This window comes from Erinaceus europaeus, chromosome 2 (genome assembly GCF_950295315.1).
Source record: "Erinaceus europaeus chromosome 2, mEriEur2.1, whole genome shotgun sequence".
NCBI classification, from domain to species: domain Eukaryota; kingdom Metazoa; phylum Chordata; class Mammalia; order Eulipotyphla; family Erinaceidae; genus Erinaceus; species Erinaceus europaeus.
Genome location: NC_080163.1, coordinates 108,443,544 through 108,467,729, shown reverse-complemented (window position 1 = coordinate 108,467,729; position 24,186 = coordinate 108,443,544). Strand labels below are relative to the sequence as shown.

General features: G+C 46.6%; 1 protein-coding gene across 3 annotated transcripts; it reads left to right on the top strand.

The window, feature by feature from the left end:
* Positions 1-923: 923 nt before the first annotated feature.
* CLU (clusterin) lies at positions 924-22,370 on the top strand. Of its 3 annotated transcripts, none has more exons than XM_016185631.2 (9): positions 924-1,071; positions 5,889-6,020; positions 8,766-8,914; positions 11,635-11,805; positions 13,545-13,956; positions 16,937-17,038; positions 19,594-19,823; positions 20,856-21,031; positions 22,142-22,370. In XM_016185631.2, the coding sequence occupies exons 2-9, from the start codon at positions 5,927-5,929 to the stop codon at positions 22,149-22,151; spliced, it is 1,344 nt and encodes a 447-aa protein (XP_016041117.1). In that variant the 5' UTR covers positions 924-1,071; positions 5,889-5,926; the 3' UTR covers positions 22,152-22,370. The 3 variants fall into 3 exon arrangements, with proteins under 3 accessions (XP_016041117.1, XP_060040862.1, XP_060040861.1); XM_060184879.1 differs by lacking the exon at positions 924-1,071 and adding an exon at positions 4,364-4,385; XM_060184878.1 differs by lacking the exon at positions 924-1,071 and adding an exon at positions 5,719-5,806.
* The last annotated feature ends 1,816 nt before the right edge of the window (positions 22,371-24,186 follow it).

The window sequence follows — 24,186 nt, the reverse complement described above, 5'->3', positions numbered from 1 at the left end:
CAAACAAGTGGAGTTGGGGAGTTGAAAGTGAGGGGTTCAGCTTTTCCTTAAGATGTAACTATGTCAATAGGTGCTTCTGGGTTGGTCCTCTCCCTGAATAGAGTGTATGATAGCTCCCACACATTGGCCACTTCAAAGCCTCAACTTCAGGTCTGAGAGTAGGGAATTCACAAAGAAACTTCCTCCCATCTTCAGAGGGGCAGTTGGAGATGAGTAACCACCTCCCTTTGCAAACACAATAGGCTGGGGCATAATTTAACATGCTCCATGCAAAACGAAAATTTGGGCTCCCTTGTTCTAGAATTAAGAATTTCCAGACTGTGGGTCAGTAGCCCACCAAACTCACAGCCATGAAACCTACCCTATTCATTGAAATCCCAAGAGGATGTGAGTTGAACTGCTTAGTGGTTCAGGAATCCAGCATCTAATTTCAGTAGGGAGTGGTGGGGGGAGGACGACCTCTGACTACCGTTCACCCTTCAGCAGGTGGCATTTCATACTATATATGTTTTCACTCCCAGAGTGACGCCATCTTCATTCCAGTCTCTGACGCTTTTTTGTTTGCTGAAAATGCAACGGGAGTAGTAACCCACATTGAAAGGAAAAGATGCACGTTCAGTTGCGCAGTGCAACCGTGAGATTGGTCTGTGAAGGGCCTAAGGGATCCCCTGGAGAGTTGGGGACCCAGCGCCCCGTTGTGCGCATTCCAGCAGCTCAGGCTTTGGGGGGGTTGGGGGAGGGGGGCACCACATGACCCAGCTTTGAGCTCACGCTGTGAGGAAGACCCCCTCGGGGGTCTGCCCCCCCCCCCAGTCCAAGTGCCTGTTGGCGCTGCGGCTGCGCCCCCATGCGCCTCTCGTCTGGTGGTGCATCAGTCCTCCTGCCCCCTCCCGGAGGCGCAGGCTTCCAGAAAGCTCTCGGTGCAGCATTCTTTGGGCGTGACTCATGCAGGTTTGCAGCCAGCCCCAAAGGGGGTGTAGACCAGGCGGTGCGCTATAAATCCCGGCGCCTTACGGTGCTCTGCAAGCGGCGACGCCAGCAGCAGCTCACGGGTATCGGGGCCGCAGACCGGTGAGCTGTCCCTTCCTTTTCAGCCTCAGCGCAGAACGCTGGCGGAGTGTAGCAGCCAGGCTAGGAGAGCTAGGTAGCAATTTAGGGCTGTCAGGGTTGTGGGTTGGGAGAGCCTGGACTCAGGGAAAGGACGTGGCCAGAACCCCATCACCAGGCAGTCAAGCATGTGCCGCTGAGGTTCTTGTGCACACTAGCTCCAACCTTAATTCTGTGGGGGTACTGGGGTCAGGTGTAATGAATGGTTGTCTTTTGTGAAGATGGGGAAACCGACTAGGAGAACTGATGTCGAGGGCTGGAGTGATAATGCAAAAGGCTGGAGGGTGGGAGCTGGCCTGCTGGGAGGGAGGCGCTTCCTGCAGCATCCTCTGAGCAAAGGTGCACATCTGGGGGGTGGAGGTGGGGTGGGCTTGTCAGCTTACCGGCCCTGACTCATCTTGTTTACTCCCAAATCCTCCACTTCTGTGGATAATGTGTTTCTAAGAATGATGTTTTGATTTAAGTGTATGTTACGACCACTTAAATCTTGCTTTTGTGCTTCCTAATGCACGCAGAGCACATTAGAGAGAAGTCCCCCAGCCTTAGTCAGATCCCAGACGTCTGATTCAGCCACCTCATTTTAGAGACAGTAATCTGGGCCCTAGGAAGGTTTAGGACTCAGTCCAAAATTAAACAGCAAGTAAGGATCAGAATTGGGATTAGAACAAAGCCTTGTGACCTTCCAGAATTTCTGGATCTTATGTAAACACGCTGGTTATTTTACATTTTTTTTTCCTCAAAAGAGAGGCTAAGAGTTTAAGAGTAAACACAAACACTATAAAAGGATATTTTGAGTGTTTGTAATAACAGTAATGGGAGATCATAGACAATTTCAATGCCCAACTTTTGGGGGTAGTAAAATTAAGTACATAAAAAAAAAAGGACCATATCAAACAAGGGCAGCAAAAGGGAAAATAAATATATAAATATTAAAAAAAACCATATCTATGCTTGTGACTCAGGCTTGAACCTGTAGACTTCACAGCATTCAAACACTGTTGTCTCTTTCCCTCTGTCTTTATCTGAAAATGTTGATAAGAAATGGTGAAGCCACGGCATAACAAAAAGTGAGAGAGAGGGAGAGACTATTATGTAGCCACAAAAGCATGTTTTTCTTACTTTCTAAGTTGATTTTATACTGTGAATTTTTTAAAAGATTTATTTTATTATTTAATGTTATAAAGGGGTGGAGAGAAAGAGAGAGCCAATGCATCACATTGGTATATGTGACAACAGGAATTGAACTTGGGACCTCATACTTGTAATTAGAGCACTTTTATTCACTGTGCTACCTCCCAGGCCAAAAGATTTATTTTTAAATGTTACTTAATTTTTTAAAACTTTTTAATAAATCTATTTAAAACTTTATTAATTAGTAAGAGAAAGTGGGAGAGAACCAGAATATTGCTCTGGTACATGCAGTGCTGTAGATGGATGAAAACTCAGGAACCCATGCTTGAGAGTCCAATGGTTTATTTACTGTGCCACTTCCTGAGCTATTTGTTTTTATTTTGAGACAACAAGTGAGAGACCAGAGTACAGTTCAGCTCTGGCATAGGCATTGCTAGGGATAGAACCTGGGACTTCAGGTATACAAAGTCTGTGCTCAACCACTGACTGAGCAGTCTCCTCAGCTCAAAGTATCCTTTTAAAAATTCTGAAGATAGAGGATATAAAGAGATTTGGGAGTCAGGTGGTAGCACAGCGGGTTAAACGCACATGGCGCAAAGCGCAAGGACCAGCATAAGGATCCCGGTTGGAGCCCCTGGCTCCCCACCTGCAAGGGGGTCACTTCACAAGTGGTGAAGCAGGTCTGCAGGTGTCTGTCTCTCCCCCTCTCTGTCTTCCCCTCCTCTCTCTATTTCTCTCTGTCCTATCCAACAATGATGACAATAATAACTACAACAATAAAACAACAAGGGCAACAAAAGGGAATAAGTAAATAAATAAATGTTTTTTAAAAAAGAATTGGGTTGGGGTGAGGGTAGATAGCATAATGGTTATTTAAAAGAGACTCTCATGCCTGAGGCACCATAGTCCCAGGTTCAGCCCTTCTGCCCCCCCATACCACCATAAACCAGAGCTGAGCAATGCTCTGGTTAATAATAAATAAACAATATAAAGAAAAGGTTGTATAAAAAGTATAATAGGAATAAATCACAGCACTAAGTTTTGTGTATATTATAGAGTCATCCATTTTTTGCATGTTTCTTTTCAGTTGACTTTGGACAGACAAGAGGATAGGAGCTTGGACCTTGGACTCTAAACCTGCAGCTTAGGCTTCCTCTACCAGAGTTAAATGTCTGTGGGGGAAGAGGTTACCTACCAGGTCTTGGTGGAGTAAGAAGGGCCTTGGCCTGGCTTGTTTAATCAGAGCTATTGGCAGCCAGTTGCTCTGATGGGAAGTGTGAGGGGAGAGAGTTGGTGCAGAGGGAGGGTAGGTCCATGTCCTTGGACTCAGCCTATCACTGTCACCTGCCAGCCGGGTGGAAAAGCAGATTCTGGATCCAAATCAGCATTGTCACAAGACCTCCCATGAGTAGTGGATAAAGTAGTGAGTCATTTTACTTGAGTGAAGCCATTCAGGCAGAGGGGCCCTGGGCAGCTTCTGTGCTCTCATCTGTTCCCCTCCAAACATGCCACCTCCTCCACTGCCCCATCAACACTACCAGCACCCACTATTGGTCTGAGGCCACATTTTGAAGGAGTCAGAAATGTGTCAGGCCTTCTATAAGAAGTTTTGTGTTTTACAGAAAGAACACAAATGCCTCTCTATAGCACACATTAGGACCATTCAACAGACATAACTAAGGGTTAGAGGTTCAAGGAATTTGGTGTCAAGGAAGAAACCTCACAGGGATTGGGAAGCTTGGGGTTTCATCCTGGGATGACCACCAATTTGCTGATGGCCTTGGGAAGCCTCATCTGGCTTGGGAGTTGGAACTTCTTGCAGGTAGAGGGCATAATAAGCAAGAGAGTGAATTCTTCTAGTTCTACTGCTGGGAGATGCCATAGGGGCTGCTGGGCTTCTGCACACATTCCCCCCACACACCCACATAGGGGTCCTGCCTGGGCAACCAGCCTCTGCTTTTTTGAAGGCCCTGTGCCCCCTCTGCCAGTCTGAGCCAGGCTCCTGTCTGCCCTTCTCGGAAGTGTTTCTTGCCACCTTTCTCTCACAGGCATGATAAGGACTTTTTCCCCACTGGAGGCTGTTCAGGTCTGAGTGGACAGCCAGGGACTGTGAGAGCAAGGCTGGAACCAACACCCTGCTGCCCCAGGTACCCACCCACCAGGACACGGGCACCACCCACTCCCTCTCCTAGGAGGCAGTCAGCCACCTGGATTGATTGCTTTTCCGGAGAGGCTGGCCTCTGAGCTGAGTCAGGGCCCCTGTTTATCTTTAGTTTCAGGAGATGATGAGTTCCGATAAGCAGTAAGAGTTGGGGAGGGGGCACTGTTGGAGGGGTGCTGTGGGAGGGGCTTCTGTTATATGCAACAACTTCAGTTTCTGGGAAAGTCTCCATTATGTAAGACCTGGGCAGTGGCCCGGTCCCAAACTCAGCCAGCTGTGGTGGTAGCCCTGGTGGCAGGGGACCCAACCTTGGCAGGATACCCTGTAGTTAGCATAGAGGGAGCTAGGCCTGTGGAAGGAACCTAACAGGGCAGGGGGACTTCTAGAGTGTGAGGGGTGGCAGTACTTCCCAGTCCTGGGAACATTTGGCTCTCTCACTTTTCTCTGGTTCTAGAATTGGCCTTCTTTATATTCTACTCTCTCTCTTTATATTCTTCTTTATATTCTACTCTCTCCCAAATCCATGCACCTGGCTCCGCTCTCATGCTCCGGGTGACATATGCCTTGATATTCCTGTGCCTCCCAGAGAGTACCTATCACTGCCGGGGACTCTGAAGGTTGGCTTAGGTGGGGTCACAAAACACTGTGGGGGGGGGCTGGGTGGTGGTGCACCTGGCTGAGTGCACATGCTACAGCACTCAAGGACCCAGGTTCAAGCCACTGGTCCTCACCTGCAGGGGGAAGCTTTGCAAGTGGTGAAGCAGTGTTGCAGGTGTTTCTCTGTCTCCCATTCTATCTCCTCTCTTCCCTCTAAATAAGTAAATAAAGATAATGAAAAAAATAAAAAATAAACACTGTGAGCGGTTGGGGTGTCTGCTTGACACATAGTCTGGGACTTTGAGCTCCGGTGTGCAGTTTCCACATTAAGAGGCACAGGAGAGGGTTAGACGAGTGACTCAAGACAGGGATGTTCAGGAGTTTGTCTGTTATGAGAAGGTATCACCAATTAAACACTGTTTCTGGATGCAGAAAGTGTGTGTGTGACCGTCTCAGAAATATTCAGCTATTATGTAGGAGGAAGAGGGAGGGGAGTAGAGAGAGGATGAAGTAGGAGGGGGAAGAGGAGAGTGACAGTAGAGAAGGAGAAATAAACAAGATGGGAGGAGGAGGAACAGTAGGAGGAGAAGATGGAGGAGGGGGCAGGAGGGAGGGAGGAAGGAAGAGGAGGAAAAGGAAAGGGAGAGCTTGGACCTGAGCCCAATCTTCTTTATGAGGCTGCTGTCCTGTGGTTTCTCCCAGGCCCCACCACCTCCATTTTCTTTTGACGGTGTCCGACAGCAAGTTTAATTTGTGCTTCCAGTTACCCTGGGGACCAAGCACAGCAAGGCCAGAGGCCAGTGGAGGAGGGTAAACTGGGGCAAGGCCTGCTGGGGGAGCTGGGCCAGAAACCCAGTTGTTACCATGACAGCCTGCCTTTCTCCATAAACAGAATCAGCTGGGACTGTCAGGATTGGGAAAGGAAGCAAGATGAAGACTCTACTGCTGGTGGTGGGGCTGCTGCTCACCTGTGAGCATGGGCAAGTCCTGGGAGACAAGGAAGTGTCTGACAAGGAGCTCGAAGGTGAGTAGACATGCCTCTGTCAACACACCTCCTCCAGGTTAGGAGTCCATGGTGGAGGTCAGGACCTAGAGACCCAAGGATGAAGACAGTTTCTACCCTACGCATTGGCTGGGTTGCTCTGCCAGGCCTGCTCTGAGCCTCCTCTCCAGCTTTCTGGCCTGGCCTCTTTGCAGTCAGGTTGGTTTCCAGCATGTACAGGTGTCTGGAGCTCTCCTTGGCTACTACATTTAGTTCTCCTATTCTGCCCAGTTCGCTCGGCCTGACAGGTGCCATCTCCATGAATATCCACAAAGCCTGGGCCACTTGAGTCCCTTTTATCAGTAAAAGCCCTTACTACCTGTGTCCTCTACTTTCCCACTCAGAAAACCCTGCTCCCACGTTCTCTGTAGGCTCAGGAGCTGAAAAGGGACAGCTCCTTCCTTCAAAGCCAGCAGGAGGTCCCCTCCTCTGCCAGGTTTTTCCTGAATCTTCCCTCCCTTAGCTCTGCTCTCCTCCTGCTGGCTGAGGGTAAGAGCTGAAAGCCCAGGCTTTGCCATCAGACCTGGCCATGTCTGGTTCCACCACACCCCCACATCCCTGGGTACCCAACTTGACTGAGGCGGGGTGGGGGGGAGCTACAGCACTAAAGCTTCTTTCCATGTGGTGGAGGCCAGGCTCGAACCTAAGTTACACACATAGCCAAACAGCACACTATCCAAGTGAGCTATTTCACTGGCCCTGCTTAAGTTGTTTTTTGTTTGTTTGCTTTTTTTTTGGTAAAATTTTAAATATTTATTTATTTATTTATTTCCCCTTTTGTTGCCTTTGTTTTTTTTATTCTTGTTGTAGTTATTATTGTTATTGATGTTGTCATTGTTAGATAGGACAGAGAAAAATGGAGAGAGGAGGGGAAGATGGGGGAGAGGAAGATAGACACCTGCAGACCTGCTTCACCGCCTGTGAAGTGACCCCCTGCAGGGGGAGCTGGGAGCTCGAACCGGGATTCTTATGCCGGTCCTTGCACTTTGCGCCACTTGCGCTTAACCCACTGTGCCACCCACCGCCAAACTCCCTATTTGTTTGCTTTTACCTGAGTTCTGCTCAGTTCTGGCTTATGATGGTGCTGGGGATTGAAAGTGGGATTTCAGAGTCTCAAGCATGAAAGTCTATTATGTAAACCATTGTGCTATCTCCCTGACCTTGTATTTGAAACTCAGTGGTACTGTTTTCATTTTTGTGTCCTTGTCACCTGCATCATGCTTTGCAACCAAGAAATTGAGCTGTCCTGGAATCCAGTTCCATACCTGCGTGTAAAACAATGCTATTTAGATTTTACTGCTCAAATGATTATACTTCCAAGATTTCTCTCTTGTCCCCCCACCCCACCCTCCTTGAACACTTTTTCCCCCTGCAGCCCAGAAGGAATGCAGGTATGATCCTCCCTTCTCAGGGTGTGTCCTACTCTTGGCAGCAGGTGCAGCCCCATGGTTGTGAAGCCAAATAGGCCACTGCCTGATGTCACAGAAAGCCAAGTGCTGTCACATCAGCTTTCACAAAAAGGGGAAAACTTTACTGACATTTGAACTCACAGTTGGAGGGTAGCATATGTAAACTCAAATCAACTGCCCCACCTTCAAAGTGTTACCTTTTACATAGGTGGAAATAGGGATAAGCTAGATAGCCAGAAGCTGAATTTTAGGATAATCAAGGGATCTAAGTCCCCCAGATTTCTCTACTGAACTGTGGATCCTCAAAATTCTTCCTAGTACAAAGCACACATATATATATACATAGACATAGACATAGACATATAATGTATATTCTGTGAAATAGTTCCTTTGGACTGACCCAGGTTTGAGACTACATTGAAGGAAGTGTCACTGCTGTGGTCTTTCTCACCCCCTTCACCTTTAAAAACAAAACCTTATTAATGCAATAGCTAGAATTAGAAGATCACTCTGGCACACTTAGTGCCAGAGACTGGCCTCAGGAGTCCATGTTTCTTTTCTTTTTTTTTTTTTCTTCCAGGGTTATTGCTGGGCTCGGAGCCTGCACCATGAATCCACTGCTCCTGGAGGCCATTTTTTCCCCTTTTTGTTGCCCTTGTTGTTGTTGCCTCATTATGGTTATTATTATTGCCATTGTTGATGTTGTTCGTTGTTGGATAGGACAGAGAGAAATGGAGAGAGGAGGGGAAGACAGAGAGGGGGAGAGAAAGACACCTGCAGACCTGCTTCACCGCCTGTGAAGTGACTCCCCTGCAGGTGGGGAGTCGGGGGCTCGAACTGGGATCCTTACGCCAGTCCCTGCTCTTTGCACCACATCACCACATGCGCTTAACCCACTGCATCACTGCCGACCCCCTGGAGTCCATGTTTCTAAGCCGAATCTCTACACTGCACCACCTTCCAGGCTGCAAACAATGTGGTTTTAACCTTTGTCATTCCAAAAGGGACGGAGTGGAGGTGTGAGTACCAGAAGCTATCTGGCTATTTCCAAAGTCAATTTGATTACAGTAACAATATCTCTGCAGGAAGTTCCTGCAAATAGCTCAGATCATACCCTTCCTTGACCCAGGGCCATAGCAGTCAGCCTGTCTTTTTAGGACATGATTTCATGGGAACTGATGTAACAGCAGAGCTGGAACTCAAGGCCACCTTCCAGTGGCTCCCAAGAGACAGCCATGGCCTTTCTGACCCTTCCAGCTGGTGCCAGGGTTTTCTGTGCCCAACATCATCTCTTTCCACTTCCCTGCTCCTCTTACAGAAATGTCCACCCAAGGGAGTAAGTACATCAATAAGGAAATTAAAAATGCCCTCAAGGGGGTGAAACAGATCAAGACCCTCATAGAGAAAACAAACGAAGAGCGTAAATCACTTCTCGGTGACTTGGAGGTAGCCAAGAAGAAGAAGGAGGTAAGGAGAAACCCCCGTGTGTCCATTTCCCTTGAACTCAACCCTCCCACTGGGGAGTGAGGGAAGGAGGGGTTGGGCTCCAATGGCATGCCCCACTGAGTGTCCTGCTGAGTTGCCATGGTGACCCACAGCCCTTCCAGAGCTGTGTCAGCTGATGCTGAGATTGCATTAAGAAATTAGGAAGGTTTGTTTGCTTTTAAAAGCTTCAAAGCTTTTCAGATCTTGGATCTGGTTCTGTTGCAGGCAGGACCCTTAGGGCCTGGTACCCAGATTTACTTCTATTGATTTTTAGAAAAATCAATGTGAGAGCTTCTTCTATGTGTGAGCTCCAACACAGGCTTTGGATAGAGTCTGGCAGGAGTACAGAGAGTGGTGGTTCTGTGCCTTCTGGAAGCTTAGGGGTGATGCCTTGGGGGCCAGGTAGGCAGGCACATGCTAAGGGCTGGTCCCCTTTGTAAAGGGACAACTACTTCTGATAGAGCAGAGTGGGTCTGGTCTGTACTTCATGATTCAACAGAGTGGAACTGTTCTAAATCAATAAACACTTATTTGAAAAATCAATAGTCTAAAAACATCAGTACCCTTGCCCTAATGCAGGAGACATGAAGGTGGGCCACCTGCCACTTTCCTGAGCTGCAATGCAGAGTAAAACCCTTGCAAAGACTCTGAGATGTTCCACAGTGTAGAGCTGAGGAAGTGGCTGAGTGGTAAATTGCTTGAAGATTTTGACTGAGAAATAGCAGAGGAAAGGTTTCCCACCATCCTTTTATACTTTAAGGACAGTTCACTGTTCCCATTTGATTAATTCCTTTCTAGTTTTTTTCCTCTGTACTTTATGGGCCTTGGCTATATTCAAACTCATGAATGTTTAACATGAAAGGGGTATATAGGGAGTTGGGCTGTAGCGCAGCGGGTTAAGCGCAGGTGGCGCAAAGCACAAGGACCGGCATAAGGATCCCGGTTCGAACCCCGGCTCCCCACCTGCAGGGGAGTCGCTTCACAGGCGGTGAAGCAGGTCTGCAGGTGTCTATCTTTCTCTCCTCCTCTCTGTCTTCCCCTCCTCTCTCCATTTCTCTCTGTCCTATCCAACAATGACAACAACAATAATAACTACAACAATAAAACAACAAGGGCAACAAAAGGGAATAAATAAATAAAATAAATTAAAAAAAAAAAGAAAGGGGTATATAGTATTTAAAACTTATTATTTGGTCCTGAAAGGTATCTCACTACTAGACACTTAAAACCCTGGGTTTGATCCTAATATTCACAGAAAAAAAAATAAAAGAAATCCCTTTAAAAAAATCTTATAGGGGCAGGGCCAGGTGGTGGCACACCTGGTTCAGTGCACGTGTTACCATATGCAAGGACCTGGGTTTGAGCCCCTGGTCTCTATCTGCAGGGGAAAGCTTTGTGAGTGATGAAACAGTGCTGCAGGTATGCTACTGTCTCTCTCTTTCTCTCTCTGTCACTCACTTTCCTCTTGATTTCTGGCTATCTCTATCCAATAAATAAATTAATTAAATTTTTTTTTAATCTTATAGGGGCCGGGTGGTGGTGCACCCAGTTGAGTGTAAATGTTACCATACACAAGGACCAGGGTTCAAGCTCCTGCTCCCCACCTGCAGTGGGGAAGCTTCACAAGTGGTGAAGCAGGTCTATAGGTGTCTATCTTTCTCTATCATTCCCTCCTCCCCTCAATTTTTCTCTGTGCTATCAAGTGAAGATAGATAGAAAAGAAAGGGGAGATGGCTGCTAGGTGCAGTGAACTCTTAGTATGGGCACTGAGCCTCAGCAACAGCGCTGGTGGCAATTTTTTTTTTTAAAAAAAAAAAGTCTTATAGTCATCTTTTGTAATGCTGTATTTGTTTCCCCTGTGTATCTGCTCCCAGTTTGTCTTCTGGTTTTGAGTTGGGTAAATTTAGGGGGGGGTGTGAAGGAATTATATAGTCAATATCTTTTTTAAATTAAAAAAGTTTATTTATTTGATATGACAGAGAAATTCAGAGGGTGAGGCAAGAGATAGAGAGAGAGAAAGAGACACTTGCAGTACTGCTTCACTGCTTCTGAAACTTTCTGCCTATGGATAGGCTTGAACTCAGGTCCTTATACATCATGCACTGTGTGTTGTCTACCAAGTGTGTCACTGCTCAGCCCCTATAGGCAATATCTTTAGGCATAATAACTTTCTCCCCACCCCTTTCTAGTGCTGGGGATAGGAGTGTGGGCCTTACTATTAAACTATATCTCTGGCCAATGATTCCCCCCCCCCTTTTTTTTTGCAGGAATTCTCTGGAGGAATTCTTAGAGAATGATCTGATCAGTCCTAAGGGCATTCAAATAATTCGGTTGTTTATTGTGACATTGCATTTTGAAGCTTGCCTCTTCTTGTTCAGAGCCAAGGACTGTGCTTGCTTTAGGAAAATGAAATTCAGGGAAATTTGAGAGACATTTAAAACCCCAAATAGAGCACAGGTTAATGAGGTATAAGTGACAGATAGATTCTGGGGCAGAATCAGTGACAGGTGACATTTCACGTGGGATCTAGTGACTGGAAGACTGCAAGGATCAAGTGAGAAGATATTTAAAGTGAGGTGGAGGGAACTCCAGGTAGGTGAATGAAAAGCTGAGGAGACAAATCAGGGGTGCAAATTAGGCCAGGCACTAGGAGAGCTGCCTAGGTGGTACAGGAGTTTAGTTGGTCTCTTGTGCTCCTGCAGGATGCACTGAATGATACCAAGGATTCTGAAATGAAGCTGAAGGAGTCCCAGGGGGTGTGTAATGACAGCATGATGGCACTCTGGGAGGAGTGCAAACCCTGCCTGAAACAGACTTGCATGAAGTTCTATGCCCGTGTCTGCAGAAGTGGCTCAGGGCTGGTGGGCCACCAGGTAAGAGGAGAATATGCATGAGGCCCTGAGTGGGAGTGAGGAGAACCAGAGAAAACAGACTCCTTTCACCATGCCAGATGGAGTTGGTTAGTTCTGTCCACATGCTGGTTCAGAGTGCTGGGATCAACTGGACATATCTGCTAGGAGTGCACTTGGGCCAGGTGCTTGCTTTCTCTTAGAAGCCTTTTCCCAACAGCTGTTAACTAGTAACTGTTGGGTTGCCCGCGCGTGAGGGAGAAGAGACCAGGAACTCATAGTGAAACAGGAACGCAAATCTTTATTCACGCAGGTGCCCCAGAGTTGGGTGTGGGCACAGCGGGTTTAGGCCATGTGGAACTAGCAAAATGGCCGCCTCCCGCTATGCCCACCAGCCCTTCTCCAGGTCTTCTCCAGGTTGGGATGCGGAAGAGAAAGAGAGAGTGAGAGAGTGAAACCAGAACAGCAGCAGGTTTTATAGGGCAAAAACTGGAAGTGGCGAGTCAGGATTGACTAGGAAAGGGGGTGGAGAGAGGCAAAAGGCATGCTGGGAAGGTGGAAGCATCCTTAGCAACGGTTGCAATGGTTTTAACTGAATTAGCAGTACCCTGAGGAGATAACGTGGTGGGGATCTGTAAATAATACTTGCATGGAAATATAGTGGTGTGTGAGCCCTGCCAATGTTCAACCACATCTGCACAATTTTCCAACAAGTAACATAACCAATGACTTCATGGTAGACCAAAGTCTAGTACCACACAGAAGAACTAAGCACTTTTACTTTTATGTTTTATTTACTTTTCTATTTAAATTGATTTACCTCTTGTTGACAATATTATACAACTTTTGGGAACACATTAGCTGGTGTCTACCAGCTAAGTCCACTATCAAAATGGCACCCTCCATCCATTCACATTTCCCTTCCTTCCACCCCTTCTGACAACCACCATACTCCCCTAAAGTCTAAGAGTTATGTTTGTTGTCATTTATTCATTTACTTTGGTTGTTTAAGAGTTTTTTTTTTTAAGTGGTATTGGACGTGGTGCAGTGCATAAAGAGTTATAATTGTCTTTATGTAATCTTTTTTTAATATATTTTTGGGAAATGAATCAAAACCACTGGTGGGTGACCTCCCTGGACTATTTTTGTATTCTGCATACTTAGAAAAAGAGACATGAGAGACAGAGAGACATATAGGAGAGAGGGAAGACACCATAGCATTGTCCCACCATCCATGGAGCTCCCTTGATACTATTTATGATGCTCATGTGGTGCTAGGACTCAAAGCTAGGGCCTCATGCATGGTGAGGTGTCCACTCTACCTGTTCTTGACCCTGAATGAAGAATTTATAAATGCTCCTATTAATCTGGTCCTCCTCTGTGGGCCCCACATGGTTTGGACTGGAGAATTTTTCTGGTGCCTCAAGGAATTCTTAGGAGTCAGCTAGTTGGTTGTTAGTCATTCTCAGTCTGGCCAAGCAGGGCTTGGGACCATCCTAGGCCAGAGAGGACAGCAGAACTGACCAAAATCATGGGCTCTTTGAACTTCCTGGGAGAGGGGTTTGGTATGAGAGGTCATCAGTGACAGTTCTGCAATGGAGTGCCAGTCTCTGAGGAAACTTGAGCCTCCTGTCATGTGACTGTGGATCCTGGGGGCTATTGAGGAGATGGGCTGGCTCATGTGGCTCCAAGATGAGGGACATGGGAAAGAAGCTGGGATGAGAGCTAGATGCTTCTAATCATACCCTATTCTACTGTCTCAGCTGGAGGAGTTTCTTAACCAGAGCTCCCCCTTCTATTTCTGGATGAACGGGGACCGCATCGACTCCCTGCTGGAGAACGACAGACAGCAGGCCCATGCATTGGATGCCATGCAAGACAGCTTTGACCGCGCCTCCAGCATCATGGATGAGCTCTTCCAGGACCGGTTCTTCTCCCGGGAGCCTCAGGACCCCTACTACTACTCACCCTTTAGCTCATCCCGCAGGGGGTCTCTCTTCTTCAGCCCCAAGTCCCGCATCGTCCGGAGCCTGCTGCCTTTCCACGCCTATGATCCCTTCCACTTCAGAGACATGTTCCGGCCTTTATTTGACATGATCCACCAGGCCCAGCAGGCCATGGATGCCCACCTGCACAGCACCCCCTATCAGTTCCCCCTGGGGGAGCTCCCAGAAGGTTTGAGACTCACCCCCTTTTCTCTGACAAGGGGTGGGAATGGAGAGTTTACTGAGAAACCCCCTAACATGCTGCAGCAATTCTGGGACCCAGCAACCCCGTGAGAGTGTATCTCCCCATTTTTTTTCTACCAGGGTTATCTCTAGGGCTTGGTGCCTGCATGAGTCTACCATTACCAACAGCCTTTTGTTTCTTCCTTTTTTTTTTTTTTTTGTTTTAACAGAGAGCAAGAGATAGAAATAAAGGGAGAAAGAGTGGGAGAGAGAGCACTGCTCCATTGCTTGTAAAGCTTCCATTCCTACAGATGGGGCCCAGCGGTTTGAACCTGGGTCCTTGCACATGGTAATGTGTGTGCTCTATCAGGTGTGCCATCAGCTGGTCCCGTATTATTTCACACTTGAGGAGAAAACTAAGACAGAAAGGTAAAGAATCTTGTTCAAGTTTCCCAAGATGCTACTGTGGGGCCCATCAGATCTAGCCTTGCAGGAACTGGAATCTGTGTTTTCTAATCTGCTGTGCAACTTCCTTCAGTCTGCTTCCTTCAGTCTGCTTCCTGGCATTAATTACTCTTCTGAAGAATCAAATCCCCTTTCCCTTGGCAATTTTATTTGCTTTATATGACTGTCTACACACCGAATAGTGACACTATGGCCATGATGATAATCAGCCCCAGAGGAGAGTACTTAGACTGGAGACTTAGGGCCTGAAACAGAATGGGTGCTCAGTGGACAGACTCAGCATGAATGAAACCTAGTGAAGATATAAAAAAAACAGGTAGTGAGCTGGTAAGATAGCTCATCGGGATAGTGCATTTACTTGACCATGTGCTCAACCCCAGGTTTAAGCCCTGCCCTTTTCACACTAGAGTATATTTTGATGCTGTGGTATTTTTCCATCTCTCCTTTTGCTCAAAACAAACAGTGAAAATCGAGCACTTTCTTTTTTTGTTTTTAAGCTAGGGTTTTTGTCTCATTGTATGCAGTGACTGGGAAATGAACACAGGGCCTTATGCACTATGACATAGTTGAGCAGCCTCCTTGGCCCAGTTTTCCTTTGTTTCCTTTTTCTTTTTCTTTCTTTTCTCTTCTTTTCTTTTCCTTTTTTGAAGAGAGAAAGAGAAGTAGTGACAGAGACACACAGAGAAAGATAGCACCCATCCATGGAATTCCCCCTAGTTCTGTCTCTGGTGCTTCTATATGGTGCTGGGGCTCAAACCCAGGGCACTGTAAGGTATGTACTCTACTGGGTATCTCTTGGCTTCAATACTATAATTTTTTTATTTAATTGTTTTATTATCGTTACCTTTTTTTTTAACTTTAAAAAATTTAATGTACTTGTTTTATTTTATTTTGTGTTTAATTGATAGGACAGAGAGAAACTGAGAGGGAAAGGGGAGGTAGAGAGGAAGAGATAAAGAGAGACAACAGCAGCACTGCTTCACCACTTGTAAAGCTTCCCCCTTGCTGGTGGATACCGGGAGTCTGAACCTGGGTCCTCAGGCATGGTAATATGTGTACTCTACTGGGTGTGCCATCGCCTAGACTCAGTTGTTTTTATTATTGAGATAACATGGGTTTACAGTACTGTGTATGATTTGGACACTCTCATACACCTTTAAACATATGTCATCACCCCGTGCCCCCTCCATCAAAGTACCAATCTTCTTGCACTACAATCCACAGGGCCCTTTCTCACCACCACTCCCTCTTTTTTTAAAAAAATTATATTTATTTATTTATTCCCTTTTGTTGTCCTTGTTTCTTTTTATTGTTGTAGTTACTATTGTTGTTGTCATTGTTAGATAGGACGGAAAGAAATGGAGAGAGGAGGGGAAGACAGAGAGGGGGAGAGAAAGACAGACACCTGCAGACCTGCTTCACTGCCTGTGAAGTGACCCCCCTGCAGGTGTGGAGCTGGGGGCTCGAACCGGAATCCTTAAGCTGGTCCTTGTGCTTTGTGCCACACGCGCTTAACCCACTGCACTACCGCCCAACTCCCACCACCATTCCCTCTTTCCCTTTTGGTGATTTCAGTTTTGTTGTTGTTGTTATTATTATCATTATTTTGCCCCCAGGATTATCACTGGAGCTCAGTGCCGTCACGATGAGTCCACTGCTCCTGATGGACATTTTTCCACTTTTTATTGGATAGGCCAGAGAGAAATTGGGCAGGAGGAGTGAAGACACAGAGAGGGAGAGAAAGGCACCTGCAGACCTGCTTCACCTCTTGTGAAGCAACCCCCTACAGGTGGGGAATTGGGGGCTCGAACCAGGATCCTTGTGTGGATCTATTTGCTCTTAGCCTGGTGTGCTACCACCAAGCCCCCAGTGATTTCAGTTCTGTTGGCAGAGTCTGAGGGTTTGTTCTCATTTGCTCTGGTCTGTCCCCTTGCTTTATTTCTTTACATCCTACATATGAATAGGCCCTTTTGGGATTTGTAAATGCCAGTGCTTTTAGAAATGAATCAGGAGACATGTGTCAGCTAATACCCTCTGCTCAGTGCTACGATTTGGCACCAGGGTTTGCCTTGAAGTGGACTGGAAATGCAGAAGAACCTGGAAAAGAAGGAACACCCCCACTATATGCATAATGGGGAGGAGAGTACCCTGGAATCCAAAGAGGACCCCAGTCCTTTCTCCCAGGGACTTGCCTACTATTGAGAGAGAGAAGCCAGATGGAGTGCAAAGCGAAATGGGTGATATAGTCACAGAAAAGCACAAGAAGTTCAGGGCAGGTAGAGATGGGAGAAATCTCACCCATGGAAAATGGGAAGCAGACCCAGCAGAAGGCCTGAGCTGAGGGCCCTGCCTACAGGCAGATACCCCAATTCCAACCTTTTCTGCCACCCCTTCCCCTACCCCCAGCTTTCTCAGAGGATCAAGAAGTAGTGAGAAAGGAGTCAGGAAGATGAAGGCCTGGCTTTGCTTTGCTCAGCTCTGTCCCCCACTCTCCCACCCCCACTTCCTTCACACATCTACAGGAGACAATAACCGAGCTGTGTGCAAGGAGATCCGCCACAACTCCACAGGCTGCCTGAGGATGAAGGACCAGTGTGACAAGTGCCAGGAGATCCTGTCTGTGGGTGAGTTCAAGGAGCCTGGGGTTCTGGGACCCTCACCCTCTGTTAGCTTTGTGGGCTTAGATAGATGGGGGAGTCTCAGAATACACCTACCTGCCTTTTCAGTTGTGGCCCCAGTGCAGGTAGTCCCCTACCTCCACCCTAGTCTCCTCCACTGGGGTCCCACCTCTGTAGACAAGGGCTAAGATACAGATGTCACCATGACCTGGAGACAGTATCGGCTTTGGCCACCACACCACCTAGCACTTGGTCATTCCTAGGTAGGAGCTGCTAAGCCTTTTAAAACACCCATCATCAGGGCCTGTAGTTCACACAGAGGATAGAGTGCAAGCTTTATCATGTGTGAAGCCCTGGGTTTGAGCCCTGGCATCACATGGGAGAACACAGGGAACTCTACAGAAGGGTAGAGACAACCTCTGATGTCTCTCTCTTTTGCAGAATAAAGAATAAAAATTGGGGGCATGGGGTAGATAGCATAATGGTTATGCAAAGAGACTTTCATTCTTGAGTTTTCAGAGTCCCAGGTTCAATCTCCTACACCACTATAAGCCGGAGCTGAGCAGTGCTCTCATAAAAATAAATAAATCAATAAAAAAAATTTGGGTCGAGGAGGCTGCTCAATGATATTGCATGTGTGAGGCTCAGGGTTCATTCTGTAGCACAATGAAAGAAAGCAAAGAAGGAAAGAAGGAAGTAGGGGAGGGAGGGAAGTAGGAAGAAGGAAAAGATAGTGGTAATTTCCAGCTGTTATCAATGTGACCACCTCAAGCAGGCCTTCTTCCCTGTTCACCCATTTGGTTCAGTTACCAGCCATGGTGGGCAGAAAGTTACACTAGGACCCCAGCCACCAGACAGCTGTGCCTTGTGGCCTAAGGGCTCTGGTTGGCTCTCCTGTGGCCTGGACTCTCAGGGCAACAACTTGTAGCTCTGCAGATGCCCAACATACAAACCTGGGGGCTAAGGAGGTGGCTTAGTGGTCAAGTGCTTGCCTTATATGAATAAGGACTTGAGTTCGAGCCACAGCACTACATAAAATAGCAAAGTGGTGCTTTGCTCTCTTTTCATTCTCAATAAAAAAAGAAAAAAGAAAAGGAAAAGGGAAAGGGAAAAAAAAAAATCCCAAACTTAGAGAATTTTCTATGATCACAGACCCTAGTATAGAAAGAGACTGAATTCAGAAATTAAGGCTTTTGGTTCAATCCTGGTTCCATGACTTTTCATGATATGACTTTACACAAGTTACTTGCTTCGTGGCCCTCAGTTTCATTGTTGGCAGTAAGTCAAGAGTACTCCTGAATATTAGCAATAATGAATAGTTGGGGAGACAGCATAATGGTTATGTGACAGACTCTCATGCCTGAAGCTCTGAAGTCCACACTCCATACCACCATAAGCCGGAGTTGAGCAATGCAAAATAATAAGAAAAAAAAAAAAAGAGAGAAATAAATTGTGGCCCGGGAGGTGGATGAAGCATTGGATTCTCAACCATGAGGTCCAGAGTTCAGTCCCCGGCAGCACATATACCAGAGTGATGTCTGGTTCTTTCTCTCCTCCTGTCTTTCTCATGAATAAATAAATTCTAAAAGAAAAATAAAGAATACTCAAAGCACTTAAGTTGTGGGTAACAGATATAGGTGCTACACACAGTGGCCCTAAGTGACATTTGTCCTATCTGGGTCCATGGAGAGACCAGGTCCATGAGCCCAGAGACCCAGACTTTCTCCACTGAGGCAACACTGTGAGCAGCTCCCCCCCATCCAGAGCCAAGGGACTTGCATTAGAGATATGAGACACAAATGAAACAAGTAGAGTCAAATGTGTAGACAATGGAACTTTTTTTTAAACTTTATTTATCTTATTTGATAGAACATAGAGAAATTGAGAGGGAGGGGAGATAGAGAGAGACAGAGAGACACCTGAGCACTGCTTCACCACTCGTGAAGTTTTTCCCCCACAGGTGGGTACTGGGGGCTTGAACCTGGGTCCTTGTGCATGGTAATACATGTACCCAGCCCCCAAAGGAATGTTTTAACATAGTAGCGGGGGAATGGGAAATGAGAGCCCAGTTGGGGAGCTTAGAAGCCTACCCTGGGACAAGCTGGTAGACCTTGTATAAGGTCTTGGCTCAGGGGTACTTTCAGTGGTGTGGGAAAGCCTGGTGGTCTTAGATTTATTGATGTATTAAGGGATATTTCTGGTTGTTTTTGGTTGTGCCCCATGTAGGCAGGAACAGGATAAGTTTTTTTCCTGTATGGATGAGGGGTCTGCCTGTTCCCAGCACATCCCCTTCAGTCTGTTTCAATGAGAGAAGTTCTTCCTGTGAGGGTAGGGGTCAGGCCTGAGCATATTTCCTTCCCCTTGTACCCAGAAAGAACCATTGGTATCACTAAGCACTGGTTCAGAGCCCAGTTTCCTCAGGAAAGGGAGCTGTCTCTGAACTTACTTCTGGGTGAGCTCAGCCTGGCTGCTTGATTTGCTGCTGTCCATCAGTAGTTTCTTCCTTTGTTTTCACTCCCTTCATGTTTCTGCCTTCTGTTTGTCTTTTCATCCCTGAGCAGATTGTTCGGCCAATAACCCCTCCCAGCTCCAGCTGCGAGAGGAGCTCAACAATTCCCTCCAGATGGCTGAGAGCTTCTCCAAAATGTACGATGAGCTGCTGCAGATCTACCAGCAGAAGATGCTCAACACCTCTGCGCTGCTGAAGCAGCTGAACGAGCAGTTCAGCTGGGTGTCCCAGCTGGCCAATGTCACTCAAAATGAGGACCAGTACTTTCTGCAGGTCACAAAGGTGAGTCATGTCCAGCCACACAGAGAAGCGGAGGGGGTCGGAGGGCTGCCTGAATGTGAGAAGAACCTCCCCTGGGTTCGGAGTGAGGTTCACATATGCGTCTGCATGATCCTTTATCTCTGATAAAATGAGAGAGGGCCAGGAGCTATCCCTAAGCCCAGGTCACCTGGGCTTTTCTCTTTTCTAAGATTTATTTCTTTTAATTTTTGTGAGAGAGCCCAGAACACCACTCAGCTCCAGCATCTGCACAGACAGGAATGGAACCTTGTACACAGTACTCTTCCTGGGCATTTGTTTAGGTTTTATTTATTTATTTATTTATTCCCTTTTGTTGCCCTTGTTGTTTTTTTATTGTTGTAGTTATTATTGGTGTCATTGTTGTTGGATAGGCCAGAGAGAAATGGAGAGAGGAGGGGAAGACAGAGAGGGGGAGAGAAAGATAGACACCTGCAGGCCTGCTTCACTGCTTGTGAAGTGACTCCCTTGCAGGTGAGGAGCCAGGGGCTGGAACCGGATCTTATGCCGGTCCTTGTGCTTTGTGCCACATGTGTTTAACCCGATGCACTACTGCCTAACTCTCTCTTCTTGGGCATTTGAACCTGGCGGTGGGGGTCTGTCCTCTTCATGGAGCTTTCCTGCTGCCCTTCTCACGAGTTGGTGCATCATTCTCTACCAGTGATAAAAAAAAAAAAAAAAAAAAAAAGAGAGGCCCTCTCTAGCATCCACCTGGGACTTTCTTTTCTTTTTCTTTTTTCCCCCTGGTTCCTTTTCTACCACACAGCCTGGTCCAGCAATTATCCAAAGGAAACTTGGGATGTGGAGATCATCTTTCTCCTGGGACTCCCCCTGGCATGGCCATTTACAGATGGTGCTTGTCACTACATTAGGGCATTTTAGTTCACTGTGTGATATGAGTGTCAAAATTAGTGAAAAACAAAGGGATCCACTGTTCTGACTGAAACCTGACTTGGGTGGCAACATTTTACCTTAAGGTTTCAGTACCACCCCCACCTTGACTTCTCTCCCTTTTAGGTGATGTCCCATGATTCTGACTCTGACGTTCCCACTGGCTTCACTAAGGTGGTTGTGAAGCTATTTGATTCCCCACCCATCTCTGTGACAGTCCCGGAGGAAGTCTCTAGGAACAACCCTAAGTTCATGGAGACTGTGGCAGAGAAAGCTCTGCATGAATACAGGCACAAGAAATGGTGAGTATGCAGGTCTTTTCTGGAGTCCCTTGGGGGCCCAGCAGATTTCGGGGGTGAAAGAAAAGAGAGACCCCTGGCCAAGCCTGGGGATTATGTGACTGACTCTTCTTGGATGCAGCCAAGAAATCACTGGGTGATTTCACTTATTATTCAATGCCATCTGCTTGCTGCTCATAGGTTGTTTAAATGAGAGACAAGACTTGATGCGAGAGGAAAATCAACAAAAAACAAGTTTGTGCAGGTGCTAGCAACCCGAGAAGATGGCAGATTCAAGTCTCACAACTCATCTTACTCTGTCTGGGGTTTGGAGTTTATGCAGAGAGAAGGAAAAGGATAGCGGGTCAGTGAGAGAAAGAGGCTCCAGACACATGACTGTCTGACTGGCTTCTTGGTTTGATGAGTCACTGGGGGTATAATTATCAGGGCACAATGATCTGTTCCTTGCAGGGCTTGAACTATGTTGTTAAATGGCATCATTTCCAGAGGTCTGTATGATAGCTGTTGAGGCCTTTGGGGAGGGGCCTGGTGTCTGTTCCTTTGTTCTTTCTTGTGCATCTGTGACTGGCTCCTAGCTAGGTAGCACTAAACACATAATGCATGAGAACATGCTGTACCAGCAAGCGGCAGACAACGTAAAGACCAGGAGGGGGAGTGAGGGATCATGGGAAGAACAAGATGGAGTTTCTTTACTTTCTTTCTTTCTTTTTTTTTTTTTTCCAGTATTTATTTCTTTTGCCTTTTGTTGCCCTTGTTGTTTTATTGTTGTAGTTATTATTGTTGTGGTTATTGATATCATCATTGTTGGATAGGACAGAGAGAAATGGAGAGAGATGGGGAAGACAGAGAGGGGGAGAGAAAGACAGACACCTGCAGACCTGCTTCACTGCCTGTGAAGTGACCCCCCTGCAGGTGGGGAGCCAGGGGCTGGAACTGGGATCCTTACTCTGGTCCTTGCACTTTGCGCCATGTGGGCTTAACCTGCTGCACTACCACCTGACTCCCCAAGATGGAGTTTTCTTAGAGGATGGGTAAGAATTTGAGTGTTGGCTTCTCCTCATGAGGCCCTCATTCTCTCTCTCTCTCTCTCCACCAAATCCACTCTGTTTTCAGGGAGAAGTGAGGTCTGAAAGTAGGAGCATCTGAATCCAGTGTTCCCCCACCACCCCCAGATGAGCCACAGGCACCTAGAGAGAATTCTTCATGTCCTTCAGTGACTAGGCCATGGCCTAGAGCCCTGCTCCCACCTCCTCCGGGATCTTCCCTCTAACACCGCATTTGCTGCTCACTGGAAGAATCTCCCTGCATGCCACTAACTCAATAAAACTGCCTTGTCATCAGATTTCTCCAGGTGTCTTTTTTTTTTTTTTTTAATGCTGAGTTCTTCCCACACACTTTCATTTGAGAAAGAAAAAGAAGTAGAGGAAACAAAAAAGCAGTAGCTTGACTGGGGAGATAGCATAATCATTATGTAAAAGACCTCCATGCCTGAGGCTCAGAAGTCCCAGGTTCAATATCCAGCACCACCATAGGCCAGAGCTGAGAAGTGCTCTGGTTAAATATAAAAAATAAGTAAGAAAGTAAAGATCAGTGACTAAGTGTCACGTGATACTGTGATTCATAAGAAATATACGTCAAACCCTCCACATAAGCCAAAAACTCTTAAAGAAGTACTCTTTATCCACAGTTCCTGCCTCAAAGTTCCCCAAAGCCAAGAGATTTCCTAAATGTGGTGAAGAGAGCAATTAAAAAGCGCCTTTTGTTTTGTAAATGAGGTGACCTTTAGTTGTACTAAAGGTTGGGGCTGGTTGCCAAGGTAACTCCTCCCACCCTTGATTTTTGTGGGAGAGATGAGGAAATTGAAGCTGAATCCATTTCTCTGTCCTGTCAAAAAATCAAATAAAATAAAAAGCAAAAAATTAAAATAAGGGGCTGGGTGGTGGCACACCTGCTTAAAACACATGGAGGACCCAAGTTTGAGCCTTCCCCACCTGTAGGGGGAGAGCTTTTCAAGTGGTGAAGCCATGTTGCAGTTCCCTCTCTCCCTCTCTACCTCCCCTTCGCTTTCAATTTCTTTCTGTGCTGTCAAATAAAAAAGTTAAGTAAAGGGAGCCAGGCAGTGGCGCAGCGAGTTAAGTGGCATCAGGATGTGGGTTCAAGCCTCTGGCTCCCCACCTGCAGGGGGTTCACTTCACAGGAGGTCAAACAGGTCTTAGGTGTCTATCTTTTTCTCCCCCTCTCTGTCTTCCCCTCCTCTTATTCTCTTTGTCATATCCAACAACAACAACAGCAATAACAACAACCATGATAAACAACAAAGGCAACAAAAGGAAAAAAAGAAATATACAAAAAAAATTAAGTAGAGATGTCTAGGAGGTGGTGCAGTGGATAAAGCATTGGACTCTCAAGTGTGAGGTCTTAAGTTTAGTCCCCAACAGCACATGTATCAGAGTAATGTCTGGTTCTTTCTCTCTTCTCCTATCTTTCTCATGAATAAGTAAATGAAAATATTTTTTAAAAAGTAAAATGCTCAGGGGGTCAGAAGGACCAGCGTAAGGACCCCAGTTCAAGCCCCCGTCCCCACCTGTGGGGGAGGGGGTCACTTCACAGGTGGTGAAGCAGGTCTGCAGGTGTCTATCTTTCTCTCCCCCTCTCTGTCTTCCCCTCCTCTCTCCATTTCTCTCTGTCCTATCCAACAAAAAAACGACATCAGCAACAACAATAAAACAACAAGGGCAACAAAAGGGAAAATCAATAACAATATACAAAATTTTTAAAAATAAATGCTCAGGTTAAATTAAAGAATTAATTAGAAAGAAAAAAATCAGAGATTAAATCAACTACCGAAGACTAATAAACTCATAGGCCATGCCTGTGTAGTGAAGCTTCCACAAATATCAGAAAAACAGAGAATTCCTGGTTGGCGATTTAGGGAAAAGGCACACCTGGAGAAGATTTGCAAGTATCCAGCCTTTCCCCTGGCTTTCCCTGTGTGTCTTCCTCTGGCTGTTGATTTATATTCTTTGTAAGAAATCAGTGCAGCCAGGCAGTGGCGCACCTGGTAGTGTGCACGCATTACATTGTGCAAGGTCATGGGTCCAAGCCCCCGTCCCTAGCTACAGTGGGGAAGCTTCACAAGTGGTGAAACAGTGCTGCAG